This window comes from Pristiophorus japonicus, chromosome 6, assembly GCF_044704955.1.
Source record: "Pristiophorus japonicus isolate sPriJap1 chromosome 6, sPriJap1.hap1, whole genome shotgun sequence".
Taxonomy (NCBI): Eukaryota; Metazoa; Chordata; class Chondrichthyes; family Pristiophoridae; genus Pristiophorus; species Pristiophorus japonicus.
In genome coordinates this window covers 78,377,610-78,404,220 of record NC_091982.1, presented here as the reverse complement: position 1 = coordinate 78,404,220, position 26,611 = coordinate 78,377,610, and the positions used below count along the sequence as shown (strand labels likewise).

Here is a 26,611-nt window from a genome sequence, read left to right as displayed (position 1 = left end):
ATCTATATAAACGACTTGGAAGAAGGGACTGAGTGTAACGTAGCCAAGATTGCGGACGATACAAAGATGGGATTAAAAGCAATGTGTGAGGACACAAAAAATCTGCAAAAGGACATAGACAGGCTAAGCGACTGGGCAAAAATTTGGCAGATGGAGTATAATGTTGGAAAATGTGAGGTCATGCACTTTGGCAGAAAAAAAATCAAAGAGCAAGTTATTATTTAAATGGAGAAAGATTGCAAAGTGCCGCAGTACAGCGGGACCTGGGGGTACTTGTGCATTAAACACAAAAAGATAGTAGCAGGTACAGCAAGTGATCAGGAAGGCCAATGATATCGTGGCCTTTATTGCAAAGGGGATGGAGTATAAAAGCAGGGAAGTCTTGCTACAGCTATACAAGGCATTGGTGAAGCCAAACCTGGAATTCTGCGTGCAGTTTTGGTTTCCATATTTACGAAAGGATATATTTGCTTTGGAGGCAGTTCGAAGGTGGTTCACTAGGTTGATTCCGGGGATGAGAAGGTTGACTTATGAGCAAAGGTTGAGTAGATTGGGCCTCTGCTCATTGGAATTCAGAAGAATGAGGGATGATCTTATCGAAACGTATAAGATTATGAGGGGGCTTGACAAGGTGGATGCAGAGGATGTTTCCACTGATGGGGGAGACGAGAACTAGAGGGCATGATCTTAGAATAAGGGGCCGCCCATTTAAAACAGAGATGAGGAGAAATTTCCTCCGAGGGTTGTTAATCTGTGGAATTCGCTGCCTCAGAGAGCTGTGGAAGCTGGGACATTGAATACATTTAAGACAGAAATAGACAGTTTCTTAAATGATAAGGGGATAATGGGTTATGGGGAGCGGGCGGGGAAGTAGAGCCGAGTGCATGATCAGATCAGCCATGATCTTATCAAATAGTGGAGCAGGCTCGAGTGGCCGTATGGCCTACTCCTGCTCCTATTTAATATGTTCCTATGTTTGTTATGTTCTTTTATAGTCCCTTTGTTGACATCCAAGATGGAGAATCCTATGAGGGCCATAAATCACACACCAGATCATCTAGTTCATTACTTTTCAATCTAAGAGGCTGCATTGTGAAACTGGGCAAAAATTCAGGAAATTCACAATCGGCATTGACTCCAAAGGTGACCAGAACTATGAAAGTGGATTTTTCTTGGATTGTGAAAGGGTATCGGCAGAGCGGTTCAAAACATCCAGCAAATTATGTTGCAGTGCAGCTAATGATGCAACTCGCTTACTCCATTATTTCTTGGAACTTTTACGATTGAATAATGGTGCAGGCCATTGATGCATCATTACTATGGTATAAGTTTCCAACAAATTCTGACCCATTGTATTGTCTCACTGCTCCTCAATTACAGCACTTGTTGGAGAAAGGGTCTGTAAATACATTAAAATAAGAGAACCACATCAACTATACTGTACCAGTGAACCATAAATTTACTTTATACCATGCATTAGAAAATTAGATAGCAAAACTATTATTTTGTGTGCCTTTACTTATAATGAGCTTTCTTTTTCAATTATTAGAAATCAAGAACAAATGGAATTGGCAACTCTAATAAATTTTTTAAATAAAGAGATGACATTTTTCAAGAAATTTTAAAACCATTTGAAAGGTATTTGTAGTCAATATTTTATATTACATATGTAATTTCTACTATGCAATATGTAGAGGGAAAACTTAAAGATGTAAAGTGATTAAACCAGGTGAGAGAAGTAAGAAACAAGTGAGAACAAGAGTCGAGGGACAGGCTAGGGTGTGTGGCCCAAATAAGCGTTCTGTATACAATCGCACTGAATATAAGGAATAAACTGAATGAACTGCAAATGCAAATTCAAATTGGGGGGCATTACTGAGACATGGCTGCAAGACGATCAGGACTGGGAACTAACAGGTTATAAGGTCTACAGAAAAGATAGGGAAAATGGCAGAGGGGGAGGAGTAGCCTTAGTGATTAAGGATTAAATCACTTCAATAATAAGAGAGGATATAATGAGAGGTAAGCAGGCAGTGGAGACTTTATGGGTAAAATTAATAGGGAAGAATTTAAGACTGTAGTGGGAGTTGTGTATAAGCCGCCTGGTCGCAGCTGTGAAGTACTAGATTGCATAAATGCAGAGATTAGATAAGCATGTAGCAAAGGCAGAGTGGTTTCAATGAGGAATTTTAACTTTCATATAGACTGGGATAAACAGATCAGCACCTGTCAGAAAAGTGGTGAATTTCTTGAGTGTGTCTGAGGTAGTTTTCGACAACAATATGTCCTAGAGGCACAACAAGGGGGCATTCCATATTAGATTTAATAATGAGTAATGAGCCTGATTTATATAACAGCCTAACTACGTGAACATTTAACCAATAGCGATCATAACATGATCAAGTTCAACGCATTGTTTAAAAGGGAGAAATGCGAAACAGCTGCTAAGATTCTAGATTTGTGTAAGGCCGACTTCAAAGGGATGAGGCAGATCTGGGCAAATCTGTTAATGGGTAAAAACACAGAAGATCAGTGGGAGATGCTCCACTTGCCAAAAAAAACAGCCGTGGAGGATGACAGAGGTAAGGACAGCATAAAACTAAAACAAAAAGTATACAAAAATGCAAAAAATAGCACAGATCCTGGGGAATGGGAAAGATACAAAGAACAGCAAAGGCTCACAAAACAGATACTGAGAGCTACAAAAAGGGAGTATGAAAGGAAACTTGCAAGGGATATCAAAATCAACACAAATTTGTTTTACAATTATATTAAGAAAAAATAGGGTAGTCAGGAGCAATGTTGGCCCCTTAAAAACTGAAAGCAGTGATATTGTCAATGATAATAAGGAAATGGCAGACATGCTGAATAATGACAGTGAGTCAGTATTTACAGACGAGGAAGAGCATAGCATGCCTGAAATTCCAAGGAAACTAAATCTGGGAGAGGGACTCAATAAAATTAATTTAAGTAAAATAACAGTAATGAAGAAAATAATGGCACTAAAGAGTGACAAATCCCCAGGACCAGATGGTTTCCATCCCAGGGTTTTAAAGGAAGTAGGGGAGCACATTGCAGATGTCCTAATTATAATATGGTTCTCGATTCAGGAACCATTCTTTTAGATTGGAAAATTGCACGTCACTCTGCTGTTTAAAAATGGTGAGGGGGGGGGGGGGGGGGGGGAAATCAGGGAATGAGAGACCAATTGGTCTAACATCTGTTGTCGGGAAATTGCTGGAGTCTATAATTAAGGATAGGGTGACTGAACACCTCAACAATTTTCAGTTGATCAGAGAGAGCCAGCATGGATTTGTGAAAGGTAGGTCATGCCTGACAAAACTGATTGAAATTTTTTAAGAGGTGACTCAACTACCATCTGCCCCACCTGTGAGAGAGACTGTGGGTCCCGTATTGGACTCTTCAGTCACCCGAGAACTAATTTTTAGTGTGGAAGCAAGTCATCCTCGACTCCGAGGGACTGCCTAAGAAGGAGGGAGTGCATCATAGGTTTACCAGAATGATACCTGGACTTCAAGGGTTAAGTTACGAGGAGTGTGTAAGGGATATAGAATTGTAAAGAGCAGATAGGTGGTCACAACACAATGCTGAAGGTGGTGAACTAATCAGTATTAGGAGGGTCTGAGGAATAATTGCCTATTGTATGTAACACTTGCTTATGTAGGTATAGCACAGTTATAACATATTAAAACTGTATGGTTAACCTTTTTAACACTTAACAAAACAGAAGTCAGTAGTTACAATTTTGATTAGAAGTCTCTGAGGAAGAGATAAAAAAGCCAGTATTTTGGAACAGTTACTTCAGGCGTCATATAGACTATGGCAAAGTGCAAATCACGGAACAAACACAATTAACATATGATGGGAGATGGACAATTGCATGTACCACTCAGAGCCAGTCTGATAAGAGATGACAAATCAATGTAACTCCGCTGACAGCAATAGACCTATCAATGATTTTGTAGATGGATAGCTCCTCTCCAAAACCTGTATAAATTATACGTGAAACCTCTTGTATTTTGAAGGTTCCACCATTGAACTTTCCCTTGCATTTGCTCAAAATAAAGCCAGTTGAACCTAAGGTTTTGTTTGATTGATTCCGTGGTCGTTATACGGCGGGCGAAGGGCAAGGTGTCGATTACCTGTAAGAGATAGTCCGCCTCAAGGGAAGAGAAGTCTACCTTCTACCCCAACCTAAAGAGCAGGTGTCGATTACCTACGTCAGGTAGTCCGCCTCGAGGGAGAGAAGTCTTCCTTTTACCTCAACAGAAAGATTACACAAATTAGGGTTGTATTCCCTAGAATTTAGAATGTTAAGGGGTGATCTGATCTAAGTTGTCAAGATATTAAGGGGAACAGATAGGGTAGATAGAGAGAAACTATTTCCACTGGTTGGGGTGTCTAGGACTAGGGGGCATAATCTAAAAATTAGAACCAGACCTTTTCAGGAGTGAAATTAGGAACATTTCTGCACACAAAGGGGGCAAATTTCGGGCCGCGCCTAGAACGGCGCAGCCCCGACATGGACGCCCGTTTTTCGCGCCTAAAAGCGCGACAAAAATGTACCTTGCAATTCTCGGGCTCCCTGCAGGTCTCTCGGAGCTCAGCGCGGCGCGCAGACATCAGCAGGGGGAAGAGCCACAGAGTCGCGCCGATTCTGCAAGTGCAGGGGGCCGTGGCTAAGTTAAATGGGAGAACGTCATGCCATAACATTGGCACTCAGCCATTTTTAAAGGAACTTGAAGAAAAGTGCTGGTTTATCTCGTGGACCTCTGGAAAGGCTTGGGATTGAATTTTGTTGATTTTTTTGGTGTCTGAAGGAGTGCTTTTAGCAGCACTGTTGAAGAAATCACCTGCTGAAATCAGTGAGTGCTGCTTTTTGCTGCTAAACTTCCAGAACAAGTGCTGCATAGGTGCATGCAAAATAAGGACTGTGTGTTTTGAAAAATAAGAGTGACAATTCAAAACAGCAATGGAACAACGTCTACCAAGAACAAAGAATTTCTTGCATGAGGAAATGGAGATATTAGTAAATGTCATTGAGCAGAGATGGCAGGAGCTAGATACCAGCAACGGAGGTCGCATAAAAGTGCCACCTAAAGAAATGAAGGAACGCTGGAACCAAGTTGCAGAAGATTACTGCGCAATGGTGTATACCATGAGATCTGGAAGCCAGTGTAAAAAGAAATGGCATGACCTTGGTCAAGTAGTTAGTGTAAGTAATAGTTTCATTTTTTAATGTAATCGTAATTGTAACGTGACTATTTGTATGTCCTACCCTGCAGAAAGACGCACTCTGTAAAAAGTTATATTTTACTCTTTGCAGAAGAAATTGGCCCACAACAAAAAGGGAAGCAACTCGAACAGGAGGAGGCACGCCCAATCTGCATTCACTGACACCCTTGGAACAGAGGGTAGCTGCCATGATGAGTCGTACATGGAGAAAAGCAATCTGTACAGCACAAGCTGGGCCCGCACGTTTGGAAGAGGGTAAGTCCTGAAAATGCATAGTGGTCCTTCAAATCAACCTGCTGCCTGGCCTGCTATGTGTGAGAGTACTCATGCCACCCATCCTGCCATTGCTGTTAAACATTTGACTGTTCTGATATATTTTGCAGAACATAATGATGATGATGATGATGATGATCCCAACCCTGAGGATCCTGAAGATACAGAACAGGAACCAGTACAACCAGATGCGGACGATCCAGACTGGATGCTGGCGGCAATGACTGAAATGTCTACAGGGGAGAGCTTCCAAATTAATATTTATGAGCCCCCATTAAGGGGCATCAGAGTTTCAACTCCTTGCATAGGTTCTGGTTCCACCTTCCATGGCTTTGATTCCGATGTTGCGGATCCCAGTGGTGCTGGTGATATCATGGAGCAGTTTACACCCATTCATCCACCATCCCAGCCCACGGCTCGCACTCGAGTGCTGTTGTCTGGAACACCGAGCGCCCCACCGTCCAAGCCCGCGCCTCTCTCTCTCTAGGATTGCTGTCTGGAACACAGAGCGTCCCACCGTCCCTGCCCGCGTCTCCCAGTGTAGTGGTGCCACGAGGCAGACCCAGGCAGAGGAGAAGGAGATTGGAGACACGCTCTCCTGAGATGTAGCATGCAACAGATGCGGCTCAGGTTGTGGCATTGGGTATAGAGACTAATGAGCTTACCCGATCACTCATCGGTAGTGTCAGTGCAGTGGGTGAAGAGGTGACGGTCCTGACGGGAGAAATAGCAGTAATGACACGGGAACTTAGGGAGGGAATGCAATCGACGGCACAGGCCGTCAGGGAGGGCATGCAAGTGACTGCACAGGCCCTTATGGAGGTAGCTGCTGCAATAAGGGCACACAGCCTTTATTTAATTTTGCACCTAAAAAGTGATCTTGAAGTTCAAGTTATCTTGAGTGTAAGATTTTTCACATTGAAATTGTTTTGTAACTTTTGCAACTTTACAAGTTTATAAGTGATCTTCAAGGGACATATTAAAAAGGAGTTTGATACAACAAATATTTTATTACAGTGACGTTAACTTTTCAATAAAATATTTTTTCATTAAAACTGAATCATGTTCCATTAACACAACACAACATAGAAACAACTCCAAAGAATAAACATGTCCATGCGCAACAGTTGTCGCAGAGCCCTCAGGCATCAGTAATTGAAGCGTTCACGGATGAGCTGCTGGCGCAGGGCTCGAGCAATCGTTAAAGGAGCACGATGGACAGCCCTCCTCCGACCTCGTGCTCCGGCATCAGGCAGTTCCATGCTTTCCTGATCGTCGTCATCATCCTCATCCAAATTACTATCAGGCACTGGACCCTCACGTGGGTCTTCTGGTTCCACTACCAGCTCCTGCTGCCTCATGATGGCTAAGTTATGGAGCATGCAGCACACAACAGTGAAGTGACCGACAATCTGAGGGGAGTATTGCAAGGGGCCTCCGGAATGGTCCAGGCATCGGAATTGCTGTTTCAATATGCCAATGGTCCTCTCAATGATGCTGCACGTCGCAATGTGCGCCATGTTGTATTGACGGTCAGCTTCCGTCCGTGTCACGAGTAAGGGCGTCATGAGCCAGGTGGCCAGGCCAGACCCTTTGTCTCCCAGTAGCCAGCTCTGCCCTTCTGGCTGCTGCTCAATCATGTCAGATATAACGCTGTCGCGTAGGATGAACGCATCATGAGTGCTGCCAGGGTATCTCGCATCGACTGGCATGATGCACTGCTTGTCGTCACACACGAGCTGCACATCGATGGAGTGGAAACCTTTTCCATTCCTGTACTGCTCGGAATCCTCCACAGGTGCTCGCAAGGCAATGTGGGTACAATCAATGCAGCCCTGTACCTTTGGGAAGCCAGCAATCCTGAAGAAGCCCACAGCCCGCTCATGGATCGTTTGTGTGGTCATTGGGAAATTGATGAAGTCATTCCTCCACGCATACAGTGCAACCGTGACCTGGTAAACGCAGGCATGTATTGCACGTTGAGAGATGGCGCACACATCTCCAGTTGCAGCCTGAAACGATCCCGAGGCAGAGAAGGCAAGTGCAGCTGTTACCTTCACTTCAACAGACAAGGCAATTGGCGTTCTGCTTCTGGGTTGCAAATCTGCTCTCAGCATATCACAGATCTCAACAACAACTTCTCTGCGGAAATGCAGCCTTTTGACACGATCATCCTCGCTCATGTCCAGGTACGAGCGCCTGGCTTGATATCGCCGACGTGGGTAAGGTCTCCTGCCCATCAGCCTACGGGCCATGACGTTCCTAGTGCGGTGAGCTCTAATCAATTCTCTCCTATGCAGTGAATTGCTGGTGAACCATTGCATAATCTGTGGTGTTGACAATGCAGCACCCATACTGCAATTACAAATTTAAGTTTTAAACTGGCTAGCTGGCTGCCTCTCCCTCCCGGTGCTTTGCACGCCTACCCTGTCTCCTGACCGAATGGCCTCAGCCTCCCTCGCAGCTCGAAGGCTGCTTCCTGTTTCTTCGGCTGCCGTCGAGCCACTCCACAACCCCTATCCCGTGGCCGAATGCCCTCAGCCTCCCTCGCAGCTCGATGGCTGCTTGCTGTGTTTTCGGCTGCTGTCAGCCACTGCCGCCGCCCCTATCCCATGGCCGAATGGCCTGAGTTATCCTCGCAGCTCGAAGGCTGCTTGCTGTGTCTTCAGCTGCTGTCAGCCACTGCCGCTGTCCCTATCCCGTGGCCGAATGGCCTCAGTTACCCTCGCAGCTCGAAGGTTGCTTGCTGTGTCTTCGCCTGCCGTCGAACCACTGACGCCGCCCCTGTCTCCTACATGGAAGGAAAGCCTGCCTGAAGCACCACAGCTTGAAGGCTGCTGCTGCTTCACATAGGTAGGAATATTCAATATTTTGTATCTGCTTTGTTTATAATTTTTTATTCAGAATGGCTCTTTATTTGTACAAGACTGTTGAATGCTTGTAGAATTGAATTACTTCCCTTCCACCCCGCCTCCCCTCACCCCCTCGTTCCCTATGCCTGATTTCTAAACTGTAGGCAACGTTTTTCTGAGCGTACAAAAATCTACACTTACTCCATTGTAAGTTAGTTTGGAATAAGTTTTCACTGCCTAAACTTTCAAAACAGGCGTAAGTGGCTGGACACGCCCCTTTTTGAAAAAAAGAATCTGTTCCAAAATAAAATTGTTCTAACTGACTAGAACTGGAGCAAACTGGTACAGAAGAGCTGGTACAGTTAATGTGAAGTGAGGTGCCTTTCTATTGGTGTTCAATGACTTACTGCAGTCAGTGGAGAGAGATCAGTTTCCAAACAAACACAGGTCTTTCTCAAGCATCTATTGTTTCACTATCGGGCATTTGTTCTCTCCATTCAGTCACGGCTGCAACCTAATTTTCACTGATGGCATTTGTACCTATTCTTTTCTTGCTACACTGACATCAACTGCTGGATGATGTAATTTACAGTAAATCCATTTCTGAACATGTCTGAAAGATGTACTCCAATTCCACATGGCCGTACAGCTACTCTCAAAACTGCTAGTCAGCTTATTTATATCCAAAATGGTGAACTTTTAAGTTCTGATGAGTAAAGAGTCAACTTTGGTCGGATAAAAAGCTCCACGTACAAAATGTTGTTCAGGTTGGACCTCCCTTATCCGGCACCACCCCATATCCAGCATGATTCCGGCGGCGGGGGACGCATGCGCAGAATGCGGCCAACCTCCACCCCGACGCTGGGGCCGCGCCGAAACTTCCTTCGCGGTCCGCCGACACTTCGGGCCTGCCCGGGGCACCGACCTCCTCCCCTCCCATGGCCGCCGACCCCCCCCTCATCCGGCAAAATCCTTTATTCGGCACAGGCCAGATCCAGAGGGTGCCGGATAAGGGAGGTTCAACCTGTATAACATTTCTCACTTTTCTCCCCTCTATTCCTGAAAACGTCAACTTCTGCTCCGATACAGTATCACAGATGCCATCGGCCCTCTAGTACCTCATTTAAGCAGCCATTTTTCAATGCATGCCTGGACAGTGAGTTTTGGTGGTTTATTTGCCCATGGAGGCCTTCATGGCTAATCTCTATGCTATACTCATTGTGTCTGTGGCAGGGATCACTGCATAGCCACCATGAGTGGGAACCTTGGCCAAATTTTACACAAGAACATAAAAATTAGGAGCAGGACCAGGCTATACAGGCCTTGAAGCCAGCTTTGCCATTCACTAAGATCATGGCTGATCTTTGACCTCAACTCCACTTTCCCCATAAATCCAAAAATCTAATTCAGCCTTGAATATAGTCAACGGCTCAGCATCCAGACCTTTCGAGTAGAGAATTCCAAAGATTCACAACACTGAGTAAAGACATTCCTCTTCAGCTCAGTCTTAAATGCTTAAAGCCTTATCCTGAGACTATGCCCCCTAGTTCTAGATTCTCCAGCCAGGGGAAATAACCTCTCAGCATCTACCCTGTCAATCCCCCTCAGAATCTTATATGTTTCAGTGAGATCACCTCTCATTCCTCTAAACTCCAGATAGTATAGGCCCAATCTACTCAATCTCTCCTCATAGGACAACCCTCTCATCCCAAAGATCAGTGAACCTTTGTTGCACTGCCTCTAAGGCAAGTATACCCTTCCTCAGATAAGATCATCAAAACTGTGCACTCCAGATGTGGTCTCACCAAAGCCCTGTACAATTGTCATAAGACTTCCTTACTCTTGTATTACAAGTCCCTTGCAATAAAGGCCCAACATGCCATTTGCCTTCCTAATTGCTTTGCTGTAGCTGCATGCTAACTTTCTGTGTTTCCTGTAGGAGGACACCTAAATTTCTCTAAACACCAAAATGTAATAGTTTCTCACCATTTAAAAAATATTTTGTTTTTCTATTCTTCCTGCCAAAGTGAATAACCTCTCATTTTCCCACATTATACTCCATCCGGCACCTTATTGCCCACTCACTTAACCTGTCTTTTTTCCTTTAACCTGACAGTGTCAGCTGTGGCTCTGTGGGTAGCACACTCGCCTCCGAGTCAGAAGGTTGTGGGTTCAAGTCCCACTCCAGGAACTTGAGCACATTATTCTAGGCTGACACTCCAGTGCTGCACTTTCGGAGGTGCCGTCTTTCAGATGAGACGTTAAACCGAGGCCCCGTCTGCGCTCTCAGGTGGACATAAAAGATCCCATGGCACTATTTACCTCTCAATCGACATAACAAAAACAGATTACCTGGTCATTATCACATTGCTGCTTGTGGGAGTTTGCTGTCCGCAAGTTGGCTGCCACGTTTCCCACATTACAACAGTGATTACACTCCAAAAGTACTTAATTGGCTGTAAACCGCTTTGAGAGGTCCAGTGGTCATGAACGCTGCTATATAAATCTAAGTCTTTCTTTTTTTCTTTGCAGGCTCTTTCTGTCCTCCTCACAGCTTACTTGCCTGCTTAGCTTTGTTTCATCAGTAAATTTGGATTCATTGCACTCGATACCGTCATCACTTATACCTTCTCGAGCTAGGGAACTTGAACCAACTTAGTAAGCAATTGTTGCTGATCTGAAATCAACTAACTGAGCAGATGGGGAACTTCAACTTCGGACCTTCCAATCTGTATGGCTTAGCATGATCACATGATGCATTTGCACATCAAATCAGGCAGTTTGGCAATTAACTGTTCAAAATGTTTCTAACATGAAGCCTAACAATTCTCAAACCGGTTGCTTACATTTCCTGCAGTTATTTGAAATCATTCCATTATATTTATTAATGCAAAATTATTCAATATTTTTACATAAATTATTTGAAATTTTAGAACAGGTTCCTGCTACCTGTATCATTATGTAATTTTTATTTCTCATACAATCATTACAACTTATTTTATCAGAATGATCAAACTATCAAAATTAAAAGTTAACATAATGGCCCTAAATTTGCGGTTGGGAAGCTTCCCTTGGGGAAATCCGTAAATAACATGCCCATGTATCTGATGGTCCGGGAGGTATGGAGGCTCGTGGTCTTGGGCCTCTCTGGGTACCTGCGGGTAGAGGCCCACGTATCTCAGCGGTGCACGCGGTTTGCAAGCGCCCCGGGATCATGTGGGCTGGCCCAATGAATAAAAGAAGAGAATTCCATTCATGCTTGTGGGGATTCCATATGTACGGAAACCCCATAAGTATGAATAGGAATAGGAAAATCCCCAAAAATACATCTACACTTCAAATTAAAAAAACATGACATATCTAAAATGAATTAAAATGGCATTTAAATATTTAAACCAAAAATGTAATTAAAAAAATTTTTTTTTTTTTTTACATGTTTTAACAGGGCTAAAAATAATTATTGCACAGGGTTTTTTAATGTTAATTAAAAAAAATTAAATTCGTACACTGGTAAAAGCAGGCCTTACACCGCCTTTTACCAGGCATAAGAATTTCACAGGTATTCGCTGGACAGAAGTTGGACAAATAGCCCAACTCTCCGCCCGCAAATGCCCTCCTCCCAGGGATGTGTTGGATCTGTCAAGAAGATTCTGGACAGATCGCAAGTTCCGTGTTTTTGCAGAAACACCTCGTAGGGGACGCAAATTGCAGGCCAATAATTTGAACTCAAACTTCTGGCCCAAGTATGAGAGTATGACCAACTAAGCCAAACAGATATACAATACTGGATGCAGATAAACATTCTCATCATTACGTTTCCACGAAGTCCTGAACTAAATAATTTTAATTTTATTTTGAGCAGGCTGTAAAGATTTTATGAACAATAGAAACATCAGACTGGTGCAGTAGACAGGTCAACTATATCAACAACTAGAGTGTAAAAAAAGGTTTTTTTTTTTAATTGATTCATTAGAACAGGACTTTGACAGATTATCTGTACTTTTTTACCATCAACTTTATAATAATAGGGAACAGTCCCCAATCAATATACACTGGTAAATCTCCTGAGACTATATCATTGATTGACTGTCTGTTTAAGCTTGTTCTCAAATATTTGAGAAGATGCCAAATACCAATGCAATTTTATCAAGCTTTTTGGCTGTACCTTGCAAGAAAAAGTATATCAATTAAGTGCTGGCAGCAAAGCAGCAGCTGGAATATGTGTCACCTCGTTCAGAAAATGCACACCGGTCCACTGCAGGAGCAACTGTGATGTTTAGCAGGGACAAATAAAACAGGTCAGTTACTCAAATACCCTCACACTGACTGTCATGAAATAATGATGCAGAAGGTATCCTTCATGTACTTGCTTTCAACGTACAGCAAGTTTCACTATTTCAGCTTTGGAAGAGATTTTTGAATCTTGTGCTAGTAAGAGTTACATTTTTGATCAAAAAAACATTTCCTGAAGACTACTACAATATTATCCTATCATGCATTTGAATGACCATTGTGCATTCTTGGCAATGCACTGAAAACAGATTGAAGTTACTCAATTACAGCATAGAACACAGAAACATAGAAAATAGGTGCAGGAGTAAGCCATTCGGCCCTTCGAGCCTGCACTGCCATTCAATAAGATCATGGCTGATCATTCCTTCAGTACCACTTTGCTGCTTTCTTTCCATACCCATGATCCCCTTAACCGTAAGGGCCATATCAAACTCCCTCTTGAATATATCCAATGAACTGGTATCAACAACTTTCTGCGGCAGGGAATTCCACAGGTCAACAACTCTGAGTGAAGAAGTTTCTCCTCATCTCAGTCCTAAATGGCCTACCCCTTATCCCAAGACTATGTTCCCTGGTTCTGTACTTCCCCAACATCGAGAACATTCTTTCCGCATCTAACCTGTCCAGTCCCGTCAGAATCTTATATGTTTCTATGAGATCCCCTCTCATCCTTCTAAACGCCAGTGAATAAAGGCCCAGTTGATCCAGTCTCTCCTCATATGACAGTCCAGCCATCCCTGGAATCAGTCTGGTGAACCTTCGCTGCACTCCCTCAATAGCAAGAACGTCCTTCCTCAGACTAGGAGACCAAAACTGAACACAATATTCCAGGTGAGGCCTCACTAAGGCCCTGAACAACTGCAGTAAGACCTCCCTGCTCCTATATTCAAATCCCCTAGCTATGAAGGCCAACATACCATTTGCCTTCTTTACCACCTGCTGTATCTGCGTGCTCACTTTCAGTGACTGATGAACCATGACACCCAGGTCTCGTCGCACCTCCCCTTTTTCTAGTCTGCCGCCATTCAGATAATATTCTGCCTTCGTGTTTTTGCCCCCAAAATGGATAACCTCACATTTATCCACATTATACTGCATCTGCCATGTATTTGCCACTCACCTAATCTGTCCAAGTCACTCTGCAGCCTCTTAGCGTCCTCCTCACAGCTCACACCGCCACCCAGTTTAGTGTCATTCGCAAACTTGGAGATATTACACTCTATTCCTTCATCCAAATCGTTAATGTATATTGTAAAAAGCTGGGGTCCCAGCACTGAGCCCTGCGGCACCCCACTAGTAACTGCCTGCCATTCTGAAAAGGACCCGTTTATCCCGACTCTCTGCTTCCTGTCTGCCAACCAGTTCTCTATCCATGTCAGTACATTACCCCCAATACTATGTGCTTTGATTTTGTACACTAATCTCTTGTGCGGGACCTTGTCAAAAGCCTTTTGAAAGTCCAAATACACCACATCCACTGGTTCTCCCTTGTCCACTCTACTAGTTACATCCTCAAAAAATTCCACAAGATTCGTCAAGCATGATTTCCCTTTCATAAATCCATGCTGACTCGGTCCGATCTTGTCACTGCTTTCCAAATGGGCTGCTATTTCATCCTTAATGATTGATTCCAACATTTTCCCCACTACTGATGTCAAGCTAACTGGTCTATAATTACCCGCCTTCTCTCTCCCTCCCTTCTTAAAAAGTGGTGTTACATTAGCTACCCTCCAGTCCATAGGAACTGATCCAAAGTCGATAGACTGCTGGAAAATGATCACCAATGCATCCACTATTTCTAGGGCCACTTCCTTAAATACTCTGGGATGCAGACTATCAGGACCCGGGGATTTATCAGCCTTTAATCCCATCAATTTCCCTAACACAATTTCCCACCTAATAAGAATATCTTTCAGTTCCTCATTCTCACTAGATCCACTGTCCCCTAGTACATTCGGAAGGTTATTTGTATCTTCCTTTGTGAAGACAGAACCGAAGTATTGGTTCAACTGGTCTGCCATTTCTTTGTTCCCCATTATAAATTCACCTGAATTTGACTGCAAGGGACCTACGTTTGTCTTTACTAATCATTTTCTCTTTACATATTTATAAAAGCTGACTGCAAAAGCTTCTATGTTCCCTGCAAGCTTCCTCTCGTACTCTTATTTTCCCCTTCTTAATTAAACCCTTAGTCCTTCTCTGTTGAATTCTAAATTTCTCCCAGTCCTCAGGTTTGTTGCATTTTCTAGCCAATTTATATGCCTCTTCCTTGGTTTTAACACTATCCTTAATTTCCCTTGTTAGCCATGGTTGAGCCACCTTCCCAGTTTTATTTTTACTCCAGACAGGGATGTACAATTGCTGAAGTTCATCCATGTGATCTTTAAATGTTTGCCATTGCTTATCCACCGTCAACCCTTTAAGTATCCTCTGCCAGTCTATTCTAGCCAATTCACATCTCATACCGTCGAAGTTACCTTTCCTTAAGTTCAGGACCCTAGTTTCCGAATTAACTTTGTCACTCTCCATCTTAATAAGGAATTCTACCATATGGTCACTTTTCCCCAAAGGGCCTCGCACAACAAGATTGCTAATTAGTTCCTTCTCATTACACATCACCCAGTCTAGGATGGCCAGCTCCCTGATTGGTTCCTCGACATATTGGTCGAGAAAACCATCCCTAATACACTCCAGGAAATCCTCCTCCACCTCATTGCTCCCAGTTAGGTTAGCCCAATCTATATGTAGATTAAAGTCGCCCATGATTACTGCTGTACCTTTATTGCACACATCCCTTATTTCTTGTTCTTTGCATTTTGAACAGGTCTATACAATTCTGTTTACAATAGAGGTTTTTGGGTTACGTGTGTGTGATTCCTACAGGACTGGAGAATGTTTTTTGTATCCTGTACCTATGAGCGTATTGGCACCCTTGGGTCAAATGCAATTAACCACGATCCCTTTCATTAATCAGTGTTGTGGAAATCAACAGGTATGGTGTGCCAATTACTTCAACACGAACTCATCTCCCTCTCACCAGGTACATGCAGTTTCATAGTTCAACCAGTTTACCAGTCTAAAGTTAAAGAAAATGCCTCATTTGTACTTCACTTCAATTTTCACAATGCTGCATGTAGCAGAATTGAAAACCTTTCAACAAAAAAGTCAAAATGCTTCCCATTACAATCAACACTGACAGCAAAAACCTTTCATTTCATCAGTCTGGGCTCGTTTCAAATCCAAAGTTCCAAACTAATGTCACTTGGCGTTCACAGCTCACTTCATTAATATCTTTCAGACAATACATTTGTGTGAGGGAAGGAGGAAAGTTCTAATTGGCTGAATTATCTTAGCCTCCTCACTGAGTGCATTGTTGTCTTTCATATCTTTGAATCAAAGCTACTGTTGGAAGGTAATGAAGATAACAACAGTGAACAATAATATAAGCATTTTATAGTTTAATCAAATCAATGAACTCAAAGTTAGGTCCAACATAATCAAGTGCTAAAGCATGAAAGAAAGCATACATCTTTTCTGTCATTATTGTCCAGATTTTTAAAAAGTTGAACTGCAGTGTTATTGTTTGTCAAAAATATGACTTAAATTTAACCAACTATTTTCATTGGTGATGCCTCACCTTCATTAGCCAGCAAACAATCTGAAACCTTGATTAATAACTAAGTTGCCTGTCCTCATGATTTTATGGCAATGATACAATTGTCCTTGCTGGGAGTGAGAATGTGTAAAAGGGTTGCGAAAGTGGTAGATGGCTAGAGAAGGTGTCAAAAGGATGGAGATAGGGAATCATGGGAAAAAAGCTAAAGAAATGGTCAAGATGCAGACAACTGCAGAATCAACAGAAAAAAAAGGGGTTACCAAGAGTTGAAGTTGAGGTTAGACAAGGGTCATGAGAAAGCCCAAGACAGCACAAAGAAAGAAAGCAATCCTAGATAGGAAGGGAAAAGTAATAGCTTCTACTGATAAGGAGGAAGAGAAACTAATTGGGTTCTTTACTGATAAGGGAAGACAGTGCAGCAAAGCTATAACTAACCCACCTGACACCAGCCCTAATTGGGAGACTTTCTTGCCTGCCATTGGACGTACTCGGGGGGAGGCAGAAAGGAATTGGATAGACCAAGTGCTAATCAAATGTGTTCTGTTTTGAAAATGTATATCTACTGTGCTTTTTGCGCTGAAAAGGACTTGTCCAGGGGAAGGTAAACAGGCTCTGATACTCAAACAAAACAAATTCAAGAGTTAAAAGCTAAGATAAATAAGCTGGAAGAGATTTTTTAAAAAACGGGGCCAGACGGATAGTGCAGTGCGCAGCCATAGCACCATCACCTATGGCAATAGAGCCAATGTACCCCACGGTGGGCAAGTGTAGTCTACAAACCCAACCTAACTTTACCTCCGATTTCACAGAGTGACCGCAACATGCATGGATAAAAGATGAGTAGACCAGAACCTAACACCTGGTGACGACCAGGCTATCTGTTTAAAATTTGCAGATAAAACACTCACCGAGATGGGACTGCAGCGGCTACTTCGACTCTGGAGACTCAGGATACTGGGGACCTTGAGGCCCACGCATGCACTGGATAATACAGATGGACTACGAGAGATATAGCACACGCAGGAAAGACACAACTACATGAACTAGCTTTGTTTAATTTGACTGCCGAAATATGCAAACCAGCAGCCAAGGGCTGGAGCAAGGACAGAACTTATTTTAACGCATGGCTATGTATAGTGTATTCAGTAAGGTTGTAATGCAGCAGGCTGCCGATGCCATGGGCGCCAGTATATTCCGAGGACAGGAGCAAGTTCATAGGACCAAAAGGGGAAGGGCGCAGAAATCCAACTGGACGGAATTTCAGTTCTAGAAGTTCATGCCTGGGCAGACGAAGCTGCAAACAAGCAGCCAAATCCACCCCGCAAGAACAGAAGGGTGGGAAGAGAACGGAGCAAAAAGGGGGTGGGACCCCAGGATGTTTAGGGAAACTGGCCAGTGGGATAAAATAAAGACCAAGGGAGGTCTCTGGAATATAAGGTGTATGTCTTGAAGCGTGACACGGTTATAACACGGAGAAGCCGGTATTGATCATGCGCAGCGCAAACAAGGAATACAACCTAAAAAGGGGGGCTAGTAATAAAAGAATCTAAAGAAAGGATATAATTTGGGGTGCGTCAGCGACTACTTATCCTAAACCTAATGGATATTATTTTTCCTAGCTTCTGCGGGAATGAAACTATAAGTCTATACCAGAACCTGGCACAATGGATCCTCGAAGGCCCGGAACACACTACCCTGAGATTTAATGTCAGAAATGGAACAGGGCAAGGTCGAAAAAAAAGGGGAATACTGGAAACACTAGGCACGGGTTATGCGGCAGGGGTTATGACTATGAATTCCATAGGCCTGTAGGCAATATACGACCGGGTTAACAACTTAATGGCGTAGTCTTGAGTGGTTTAGTGGAGAGGGACTTGGATAACCAAGCCCTACATGCGCGGTGGGGAGATGGCGCGGAAGGGGAACTGTTACAAGTGGCCCATACATTGCCGAAATGCCAAGACAATAAAATTGATCCACGCAATGGGGAAAGATATAAGTAAACGATTACAGGCTGAGATAGTTTGCTCCGGGTATTAAGGCCCCAAGTTTCCACATGCGGCAAAACAGGTGCCCCTCTGAGCTGGGCGCCCGTTTTTCGCGCTGAAAACGGCGCCTGAAAAAAAACGCGCTATTCTCGAGCGCTTTGCAGCTCGATGTCAGCTTGGCGAGGTGCCCAGGGGGCGGAGCCTACCACTCGTGCCGATTTTGTAAGTAGAAGGGGGCGGGTACCATTTAAATGATTTTTTTTAGTGCTGGCAACCCTGCGCGTGCGCGTTGGAGCGTTCACGCACGCACAGTGTGAAGGAAACATTGGCACTCGGCCATTTTTGTAGTTCTTTACAGCTGTTCAATTTTTAACATTTTTTAATAAAACCACATTGCCCTTCCATGATCAGCACTAAGGCTTCTTGCAGCAGTGAGAAGGCTGCAGGAAGCCTCAGAAGTTGAGGCAGCCGTTTCCCGACGGGCGCGACCGACAGCAGGGGGGCCTCCACCCCCACCGCCGTCGGGAATGGCTGCCTCAACTTCTGAGGCTTCCTGCAGCCTTCTCACTGCCTCCCCCCCCCCGCTGCCGTCGGTCGGTCCCTCACTGCCTCCTCCCCCCCCACACCCCCGCCGTCAGGAACGGCTGCCTCCTCACTGCCTCCTCCCACGCCCCCACCCACCCCGCCATCGGGAATGGCTGCCTCCTCACTGCCTCCCCCCCGCTGCCGTCGGGAACGGCTGCCTCAACTTGTGAGGCTTCCTGCAGCCTTTTCCTTGCCTGAAGCACTTTCACACAGGTAGGAAGATGGTTTATTTAATCTTTTCTTTGCTTATAAATTTTTATTCAGGTTGGAATTATTTGTATAATATTTGTATAAGTATAACTAAGGATTTATTGTAGAATGTAATGACTTCCCTTCCCCACACCCTCCCACCTCGTTCCGGACGCCTAATTTGTAACCTGCGCTTGATTTTTTAATGTGTCGATTTTAAGGTTTTTTCAGGCCTACAAAAATCTTCACTTGCTCCATTCTAAGTTAGTTTGGAGTACGTTTTCACTGTGGAAACTTTCAAATCAGGGGTCTAAGTGAGGTACAACATAATTTGGAGCAACTCCAGAATGGAGACATACCAGATTGGATTCCGAACAGCATACTTAACAATTGGACTCTAGATAAAAAAATGAACTCCACATGCGAGGTACGAAGGAATAGTCACGCATGGGTGCCGAAATTCAGATGTATTACTGGGCGGGTGAATATGATCGGATTTATGTTGTCCATACCACAGTATGATGTAACAAAGGGAGACCCCTTATATCAGATCGATAATATTGGTGAAGTGAGAAACCAAACTCAGTTACGTTACCATCAGCCTGCCAGACGGGTGATTAAAATTAACAATAGTACCAAAGGCATTGATATAACTGACTGCTATAAAATTAACCAAGTGGTTTTATGTCGAGGTACGCCACGAATGACGAATGATGATTGCAGATTCCACCAAACAAACAGATGCATGCTGAGTATCACTCCTCTCGAACACGATCTTGAGACCATCGCTGCCCCGCAAGGGAACGGAGAGTGATGCGTGAGCACGGGGGCAGCCAACTTGACCATTAAGACCAGGGGAGGAGTCACCCCGTGTCCTCATTGCTCCTAACTTCTGCTTCAGACCCAAGGGAGAAATAGACATAGACGGATATCATATACATCCCGTGACAACGGAAATCATCGACGGAACAATCACGGATACCCTCCGAGAAGGGTACGAAGAGGCGGTATGGGAACCGCAAGGCACACAGATACCGGAACTAAATGAGGAACAATTACGTTTGGTGCAAGGAATCCAGAATCAAAGACGACAGTATGTCCGGCTGATGGAAGAAATAGACAACTTACAGAGAGACACTAACACAATGCTGGCTGATCAGCCCTGGTACTCAAAGCTGTGGGACATTGGACTTAATATTCAAATTCACCCATGGATAAGAATAATATCACATGTACTTGTAGTAATACAGGGTCTGGTTCTGATGGTCATGATGGGATTAACATGTGCACGAATTAAACAGGCCAAACGATAAGTCAGGGCACGCACTATGATTAAGCCCATAAGGGATGAAAATTTAAGCAGTCCGACAGGAAGGACTTAGCTTATATAACTCTGTGGGAAGGTTTCAGGGGGTCCCGAAGCTTGGGAGATGGCCACCCAGGTGAACGAACCTATCTGGAACTTGCCTACAGGGAGATAGTTATTGTGAAATATGGCCAGCTTGGCGTATAGCCAAGGGCCAAAAGGGGGGAAATGCAAGAGAAAAATTTTGCATTAGGGGTACCAGTGGGACAAGGGTTAAAGTGCTGGTTCCTGCACTGGCCCATAAGGAGGTAAAAGGCTTCTCTTCGGCCTTGTACCAAGGCTCCAGAAGTTATCAATTCAATAATATTCCGACAGGATACGATGTGAGAACCTAAGCAGACATTGATAAGACCTTGTGAAGAGGCTCGAGGCGGACTCACAGACAACAAGGAGGATCAGGAAAGAGAATGCGCACGGCTGAACGCGATACTCCTGGAATAAGCACCAGGGTTATCATGGAATGATAAAAGGGGGGAATGAGAATGTGTAAAAGGTTTGCGAAAGTGGTAGATGGCTAGAGAAGGTGGCAAAAGGATGGAGATAGGGAATCATGGGAAAATAGCTAAAGAAATGGTCAAGATGCAGACAACTGCAGAATCAACAGAAAAAAAAGGGGTTACCAAGAGTTGAAGTTGAGGTTAGACACGGGTCATGAGAAAGCCCAAGACAGCACAAAGAAAGAAAGCAATCCTAGATAAGAAGGGAAAAGTAATAGCTTCTACTGATAAGGAGGAAGAGAAACTAATTGGGTTCTTTACTGATAAGGGAAGGCAGTGCAGCAAAGCTATAACTAACCCACCTGACACCAGCCCTAATTGGGAGACTTTCTTGCCTGCCATTGGACGTACTCGGGGGGGAGGCAGAAAGGAATTGGATAGACCAAGTGCTAATCAAATGTGTTCTGTTTTGAAAATGTATATCTACTGTGCTTTTTGCGCTGAAAAGGGACTTGTCCAGGGGAAGGTAAACAGGCTCTGATTGAGTGTTCCTTTGTCTTGACAAGTCCCGGCCAGAGAATCTTCAATAAAGGTCCTTTACAGAAAAGGCAAGGTGTTCGCGTCAGTGTATTCGCTGAAACAGATTGAGGGAAAAAGAATCCGTATTAACATTTGGTGTCAGAAGTGGGATCTCAACGGACGGCTGCCGAACGCTTGTGAATTAAGAGCCAGACGAGCCTTGGACGAGACGGGAGGAATGTGGCCACTGGAGTGAGTACCCTTTAAAATACCACTTCAGTTTCCTTCAGTTCCAAAAGTCTGAGGAAAGTTTGGCCACTCGCTGGTTCTCAGGTAGCGTCTGAACGAGATCCAGGTCAATCTGGCGAATACCTTTTAACTTAGGAAATAAGTGTCCAAGTCAGGTACGACGTCGACTTTGTATATCACTTAGTCCGTCTAGGCGCTGATTGGACTTAAATCGCGCAGCGACGTGAATAGGGAAATAGACAATCGCGTGGCGACGTGGAGGGATAGGGAAATAGACAATCGCGCGGCGACACGGAGGGATAGGGAAATAGAGAATCGCGTGGCGACACGAATAGGAGAACCGCGCGGAGGATAGGGAAATAGACAATCGCGCGGCGACGCGAATAGGAAAAAGAATCCATATTAAAAGGAGTACATAGATTAAAAGTACACCGAAGGAAATTTATTCAGTGCACTGAAGCCTTTCACTGTTCTATCCTTTAGCACAAATCCAGTGATCAGCTGAATACTGCCTTTTGTTAATGAACGCACTGTTCACAAAAATCCATCAGACGCAAGCTATAAATAAATCATGAAAAATAACTGTAAATTGCCATCAACAATTAGTTATTCTCTTGCTACTCACACACTTACTTGGATTTGGAGGAAAAAGTGTACAGCTTTTACAATGGATGATTTCCTTGACTACAAGCATGTCTTGAGGAATTGTAGGAGGGGCGATGCCAAATCCAGGCATCATTGGGTTAATAGGTGCAATTCCAGACATCATGCTAAGGCCTCGGTCAAGCTCTGGAAAGAGGGACACAAAAATGAGAAGGTTCGATAATCTTTTTAGCCACTTGCACTTTGCTAGGTCAAAGGAACTTTTTAAGCCTTGCTAGTCTTTCATTAACCCTTATGGCAGAATTGGAAGCTTTTCAACATAAAAACAAATTCAAAATCCTTGCATTCATCTACAAACCAATCCTTGGCCTGTCCTTTCCTACTTTTGCTCTTTCCTCCAGCCCTATGTGTCAAAGAACACTCTTCTGATTCTGTCCTCCTTTGCGTCCCTCCTCTTTTTGCCCTACCTCCAATCTTGATACCAAACTCTGGAAAGCCCTTCCCCATGATTTTGCTCCTCAAAAGCTCTCTTTTTGATTATGCCTTTGGTCACATCCCATTTCTGCTCAGTACATGATCTTACCTCCATAAAGTGCTTTGGAACATTATGTATTAAAGCCTTTTGGGATTTTTTTTTTGCTCATTTTTCCACTGAAAGGATTTTGGAAAACAAGTTATATTTAAAGAATGTATCTTAAAGCAAAGTGCATTCACAGGACTAAAATAAAAGGTTCGGAGACAAAAATGTGATGAAAATGCTAAACTATAAGCAATTTGTTAGCCTGTGATGATAATTGATTATTATCTTGGGAGGTTCCTGGTTGCTGGGCAGCGGTGGTGACAGAGGCCTGGTTGTGAACGAAGGATATATTTTTAAAAAGTGATTATCTGCACAAACAATTTTGTATCCTTCTGCACATGTGCGCAGTCGGCCCCACCCCCTTTTGCGCATGTGCACCCGACCCCCTTCTACGTATGCGTGCTGTCACCGAGGTCCTGCCGCGCATTCACGGTACCCCACAATTGCAGCTCAGTGCAGCATGGCCCATGCTTGTTTCAGCTCCGTGGGTCAAGGCCCAGGAGAAGATTGGATCGAAAAGGGAGGGAGTGAGAGAGAGATCTGTTAGAAATTAGGGATACCTAAAAAATAATACTGTGTTTAAATGATTGTATGTTTCTGCTCGAGACAAGTGAAGGGTTAATGTGTTATATGTTTTACCCGGGATTGCATAAGCTAAAGAGAACTGCTCACGTGCACCAGCCGTTTGTCTGATTGGATTGGGTACCAGCTACATGTCATGGTGTTATATTTTTGTTGTATTACTAATGTGTTATATTCAGTCTTAAACTTTGATTAAACACAATATACCCACCAGATTGGTTTACAGTCGATCCAGATTATTAAAGTGACCAGAGATAGCCTTAACTTGGCAATTTCTAACAGATAGAGGGGGGTGGTCAGGGGGAGAGAGATCGAGATCGGAGCGAGGGGGGGGGGGGTAGAGATCGGAGCGAGGGGGGGGGGGGTAGAGATCGGAGCGAGGGGGGGGCGTAGAGATCGGAGCGAGGGGGGGGGGTAGAGATCGGAGCGAGGGGGGGGGGGTTAGAGATCGGAGCGAGGGGGGGGGGGTCGGAGCGAGGGGTGGGGGGGGTAGAGATCGGAGCGAGGGGGGGGTTGAGGTAGGAGCAAGGGGGGGGGGAAGGTCGGTACGAGTGGGGAGGTCGGTGCGAGGGGAGGGGGGGGTTGGAGATCGGAGTGAGGGGGGGGGAAAAGAGTGTAGAGATCGGAGCGAGGGGGGGGGGTTAGAGATCGGAGCGAGGGGGGGGGGGGTTAGAGATCGGAGTGAGGGGGGGTCGAGGGGTGGGGGGGGTAGAGATCGGAGCGAGAGGGGGGTCGAGGTAGGAGCAAGGGGGGGGGGGAGGTCGGTGCGAGGGGAGGGGGGAGGTCGGTGCGAGGGGAGGGGGGAGGTCGGTGCGAGGGGAGGGGGGAGGTCGGTGCGAGGGGAGGGGGGAGGTCGGTGCGAGGGGAGGGGGGTGCGAGGGGAGGGGGGAGGTCGGTGCGAGGGGAGGGGGGAGGTCGGTGCAAGAGATCGGAGTAAGGGGTAAATTGGAGGGGGAGGGGGGAAAAGAGAGGTGGTCAGGATCTCGGTGGGGTCAAGGGTACCAAGAGCACAGTGAGAATGGGGAAGAATGTGATCCAGGTCGAAGGGGGGGTGGTGGTGGTGTTGAGAGCGAGAACGTGATCCAGATGGTAAGACTGGATGAAATCCAAAAGTTACTACACTGTCACCATTCACTTCATACCCAATAAACCTGTTAATAATCCGTGACCCACACACAATGCCCTATTCTATGGTGTGTGGGGGGGGGGGGGGGGTGTCAGAGGGAGGTCAGGAACTTGTTGGGAAGACAAGGTCATGAATCCGTGGGGGAGGAACTTGGGCAGGGGGAGGTGGTCAGGAACCCCCGGGGGTGGGCAATGGGGAAAGGTGGTCAGGAATTTGGGCAGGGGAAGGGGAAGGGGGTCTGGAAGTTGGAGTGGGAGGCAGAAGGACAGGAACTCGGGTGGGGGGGGGGGGGGGGGGGGGGGGGAAAGAGGTCACAAATTTAGGAGGTGGGGGAAGGAACTTGTTTGCGGGGGTGGGGGTGGGTGGGAGATCTTAACCTGAGAGAGTGAGCCTTGGCTGTTCTAAGTGAGCTCTGTTCCGTCTGGAGTCAGCAATCAGAATGGCTCAAATTACACGTTACAAAGTCACTAATTACGTAGGCAGGGCAATTCTAATTACACATTCCAGAGAAACTGTTGGGTGTGTCTTATCCTCTAAGGTGATCAAGGGGACCCAATCAGAGCTTTAGGTGTTGCAAATTAACACGTCCATAAAAAGACACTCAGCCAGTCAGGTCTTCAGACAAAAACTGCACAGGCAAGCTTTTGTCAAGTTGGGGAGAATGCAGGAGTAGTTTTGTTTACACCAAGCAGATGTCCCACTGAATGGGGGAAGCGTAGTGGCTCATTACTTTTGCACTCGGCAAAGATAATTTACACTGATTGAATTAAGTGAATTTGCATTTATATAGCACCTTTCACGACCTCAGGACGTCCCAAAGCCTTTTACAGCCAATGAAGTAGTTTTTGACGTGTAGTCACTGTTCTAGTGTAGGAAACGCGGCACACAGCAAGCACCCACAAGCAGCAATGTGATAATGACCAGATAATCTGTTTGTGATGTTGATTGAGGGATAAATATTGGCCAGGACACCAGGGATAACTCCCTTTGCTCTTCTTTGAAATAGTGTGGTAATGTATGCACCTGTGGGTGTTCTCACAGGTTTGTAGGGCTGTTGAACGGTGTCCACCGGTACGCTCGCGGCCTTCCGCGAGAGGTGGGCGCCGGAGGGACTGGAGTGCATCATTACCCCCAGCAACCAAATTTTAATTTGATTTTATATGTTTTAAAGTTCGATTTGTTTTATTGTGCCGGGTTTTAATGTCCCCTCCCTTTTAGCCAGCGGGCACTTGTATAATTTGTGGTTTTAGTGCCCAAAAAAACCACAAAAACCTCCCAAAAAAGGGCACTTGAAAACTGTTTGGAGTGTTCCCCACCCCCCCCCCCCCCCCTTAATCAGGGGGCATTTGATTTAATTGATTTATTGTTTTACAGCCAAAAGAGTTGTAGAGCTGTTGAGCAGTGTCCACCGGTACGCTCGCGGCCTTCCGCGAGAGGTGGCCGCCGGAGGGACTGGAGTACATCATCACTCCTGGCAACCAAATTTTAATTTGAATGGTCAAGATTTAATTTGTTTATTTGTCGGTTTTAGTGCCCCCTTTAATAAGGGGGCATTTGATTGATGGTTTCAACCAAAATAGTTGTAGACCTGCTGAGTACTGCGTGGCTTAGCCAGTCACATGATGTTCACAAGACTCAAAAAGACCCCAGCCTGTTGGGTACAGGGGATCCACAATGAGGCAGGTAGCTGTGAGCCTGGTGGATGAACTGGTAATGTGTAATGTGATTGTTAAACCAGTGGTAATAAATCAACTAGTTCTTAATGGCAATGTGTTGCTATGAATTCTTAAGCAAAGAACCCATGAAGCAAATACATTACAAGTGTCATAGGATCATTTACGTCCACCCGAGGGCAGATTGAGCTTTGGTTTAATGCCTCATCCGAAAGGTAGCACCTCCAACAGTGCAGCACTCCCTCAGTACTGCACTGAACTGTCAGTGCTTAAGTCTCTGGAGTGCGACTTGAATCCACAACCTTCTGACTCAGAGGAGAGAGTGCGACCCACTGAGCCACAGCCGGTCATAACTACTGTTATGTGTGTGTTCATACTGGAATAAAACAGTTCAGCAATTCGTATCATATCATACCAGATGTCT

At 44.9% G+C, this 26,611-nt stretch overlaps 1 protein-coding gene across 11 annotated transcripts in view; it reads right to left on the bottom strand.

Moving 5' to 3' along the window:
• Positions 1-26,611, bottom strand: part of LOC139265703 (ecto-NOX disulfide-thiol exchanger 2-like) — a 460,596-nt gene that overhangs the window by 98,047 nt on the left and 335,938 nt on the right. For all 11 annotated transcript variants that reach the window (XR_011593606.1, XM_070882954.1, XM_070882953.1 and 8 more), the window contains one exon: positions 22,257-22,412. Coding sequence is in view for 10 of the 11 variants with exons in the window: in XM_070882954.1 (XP_070739055.1) it covers positions 22,257-22,412 (156 nt within the window). In the remaining variant the exon portion in view is untranslated. The remainder of the gene's footprint in view (positions 1-22,256; positions 22,413-26,611) is intronic.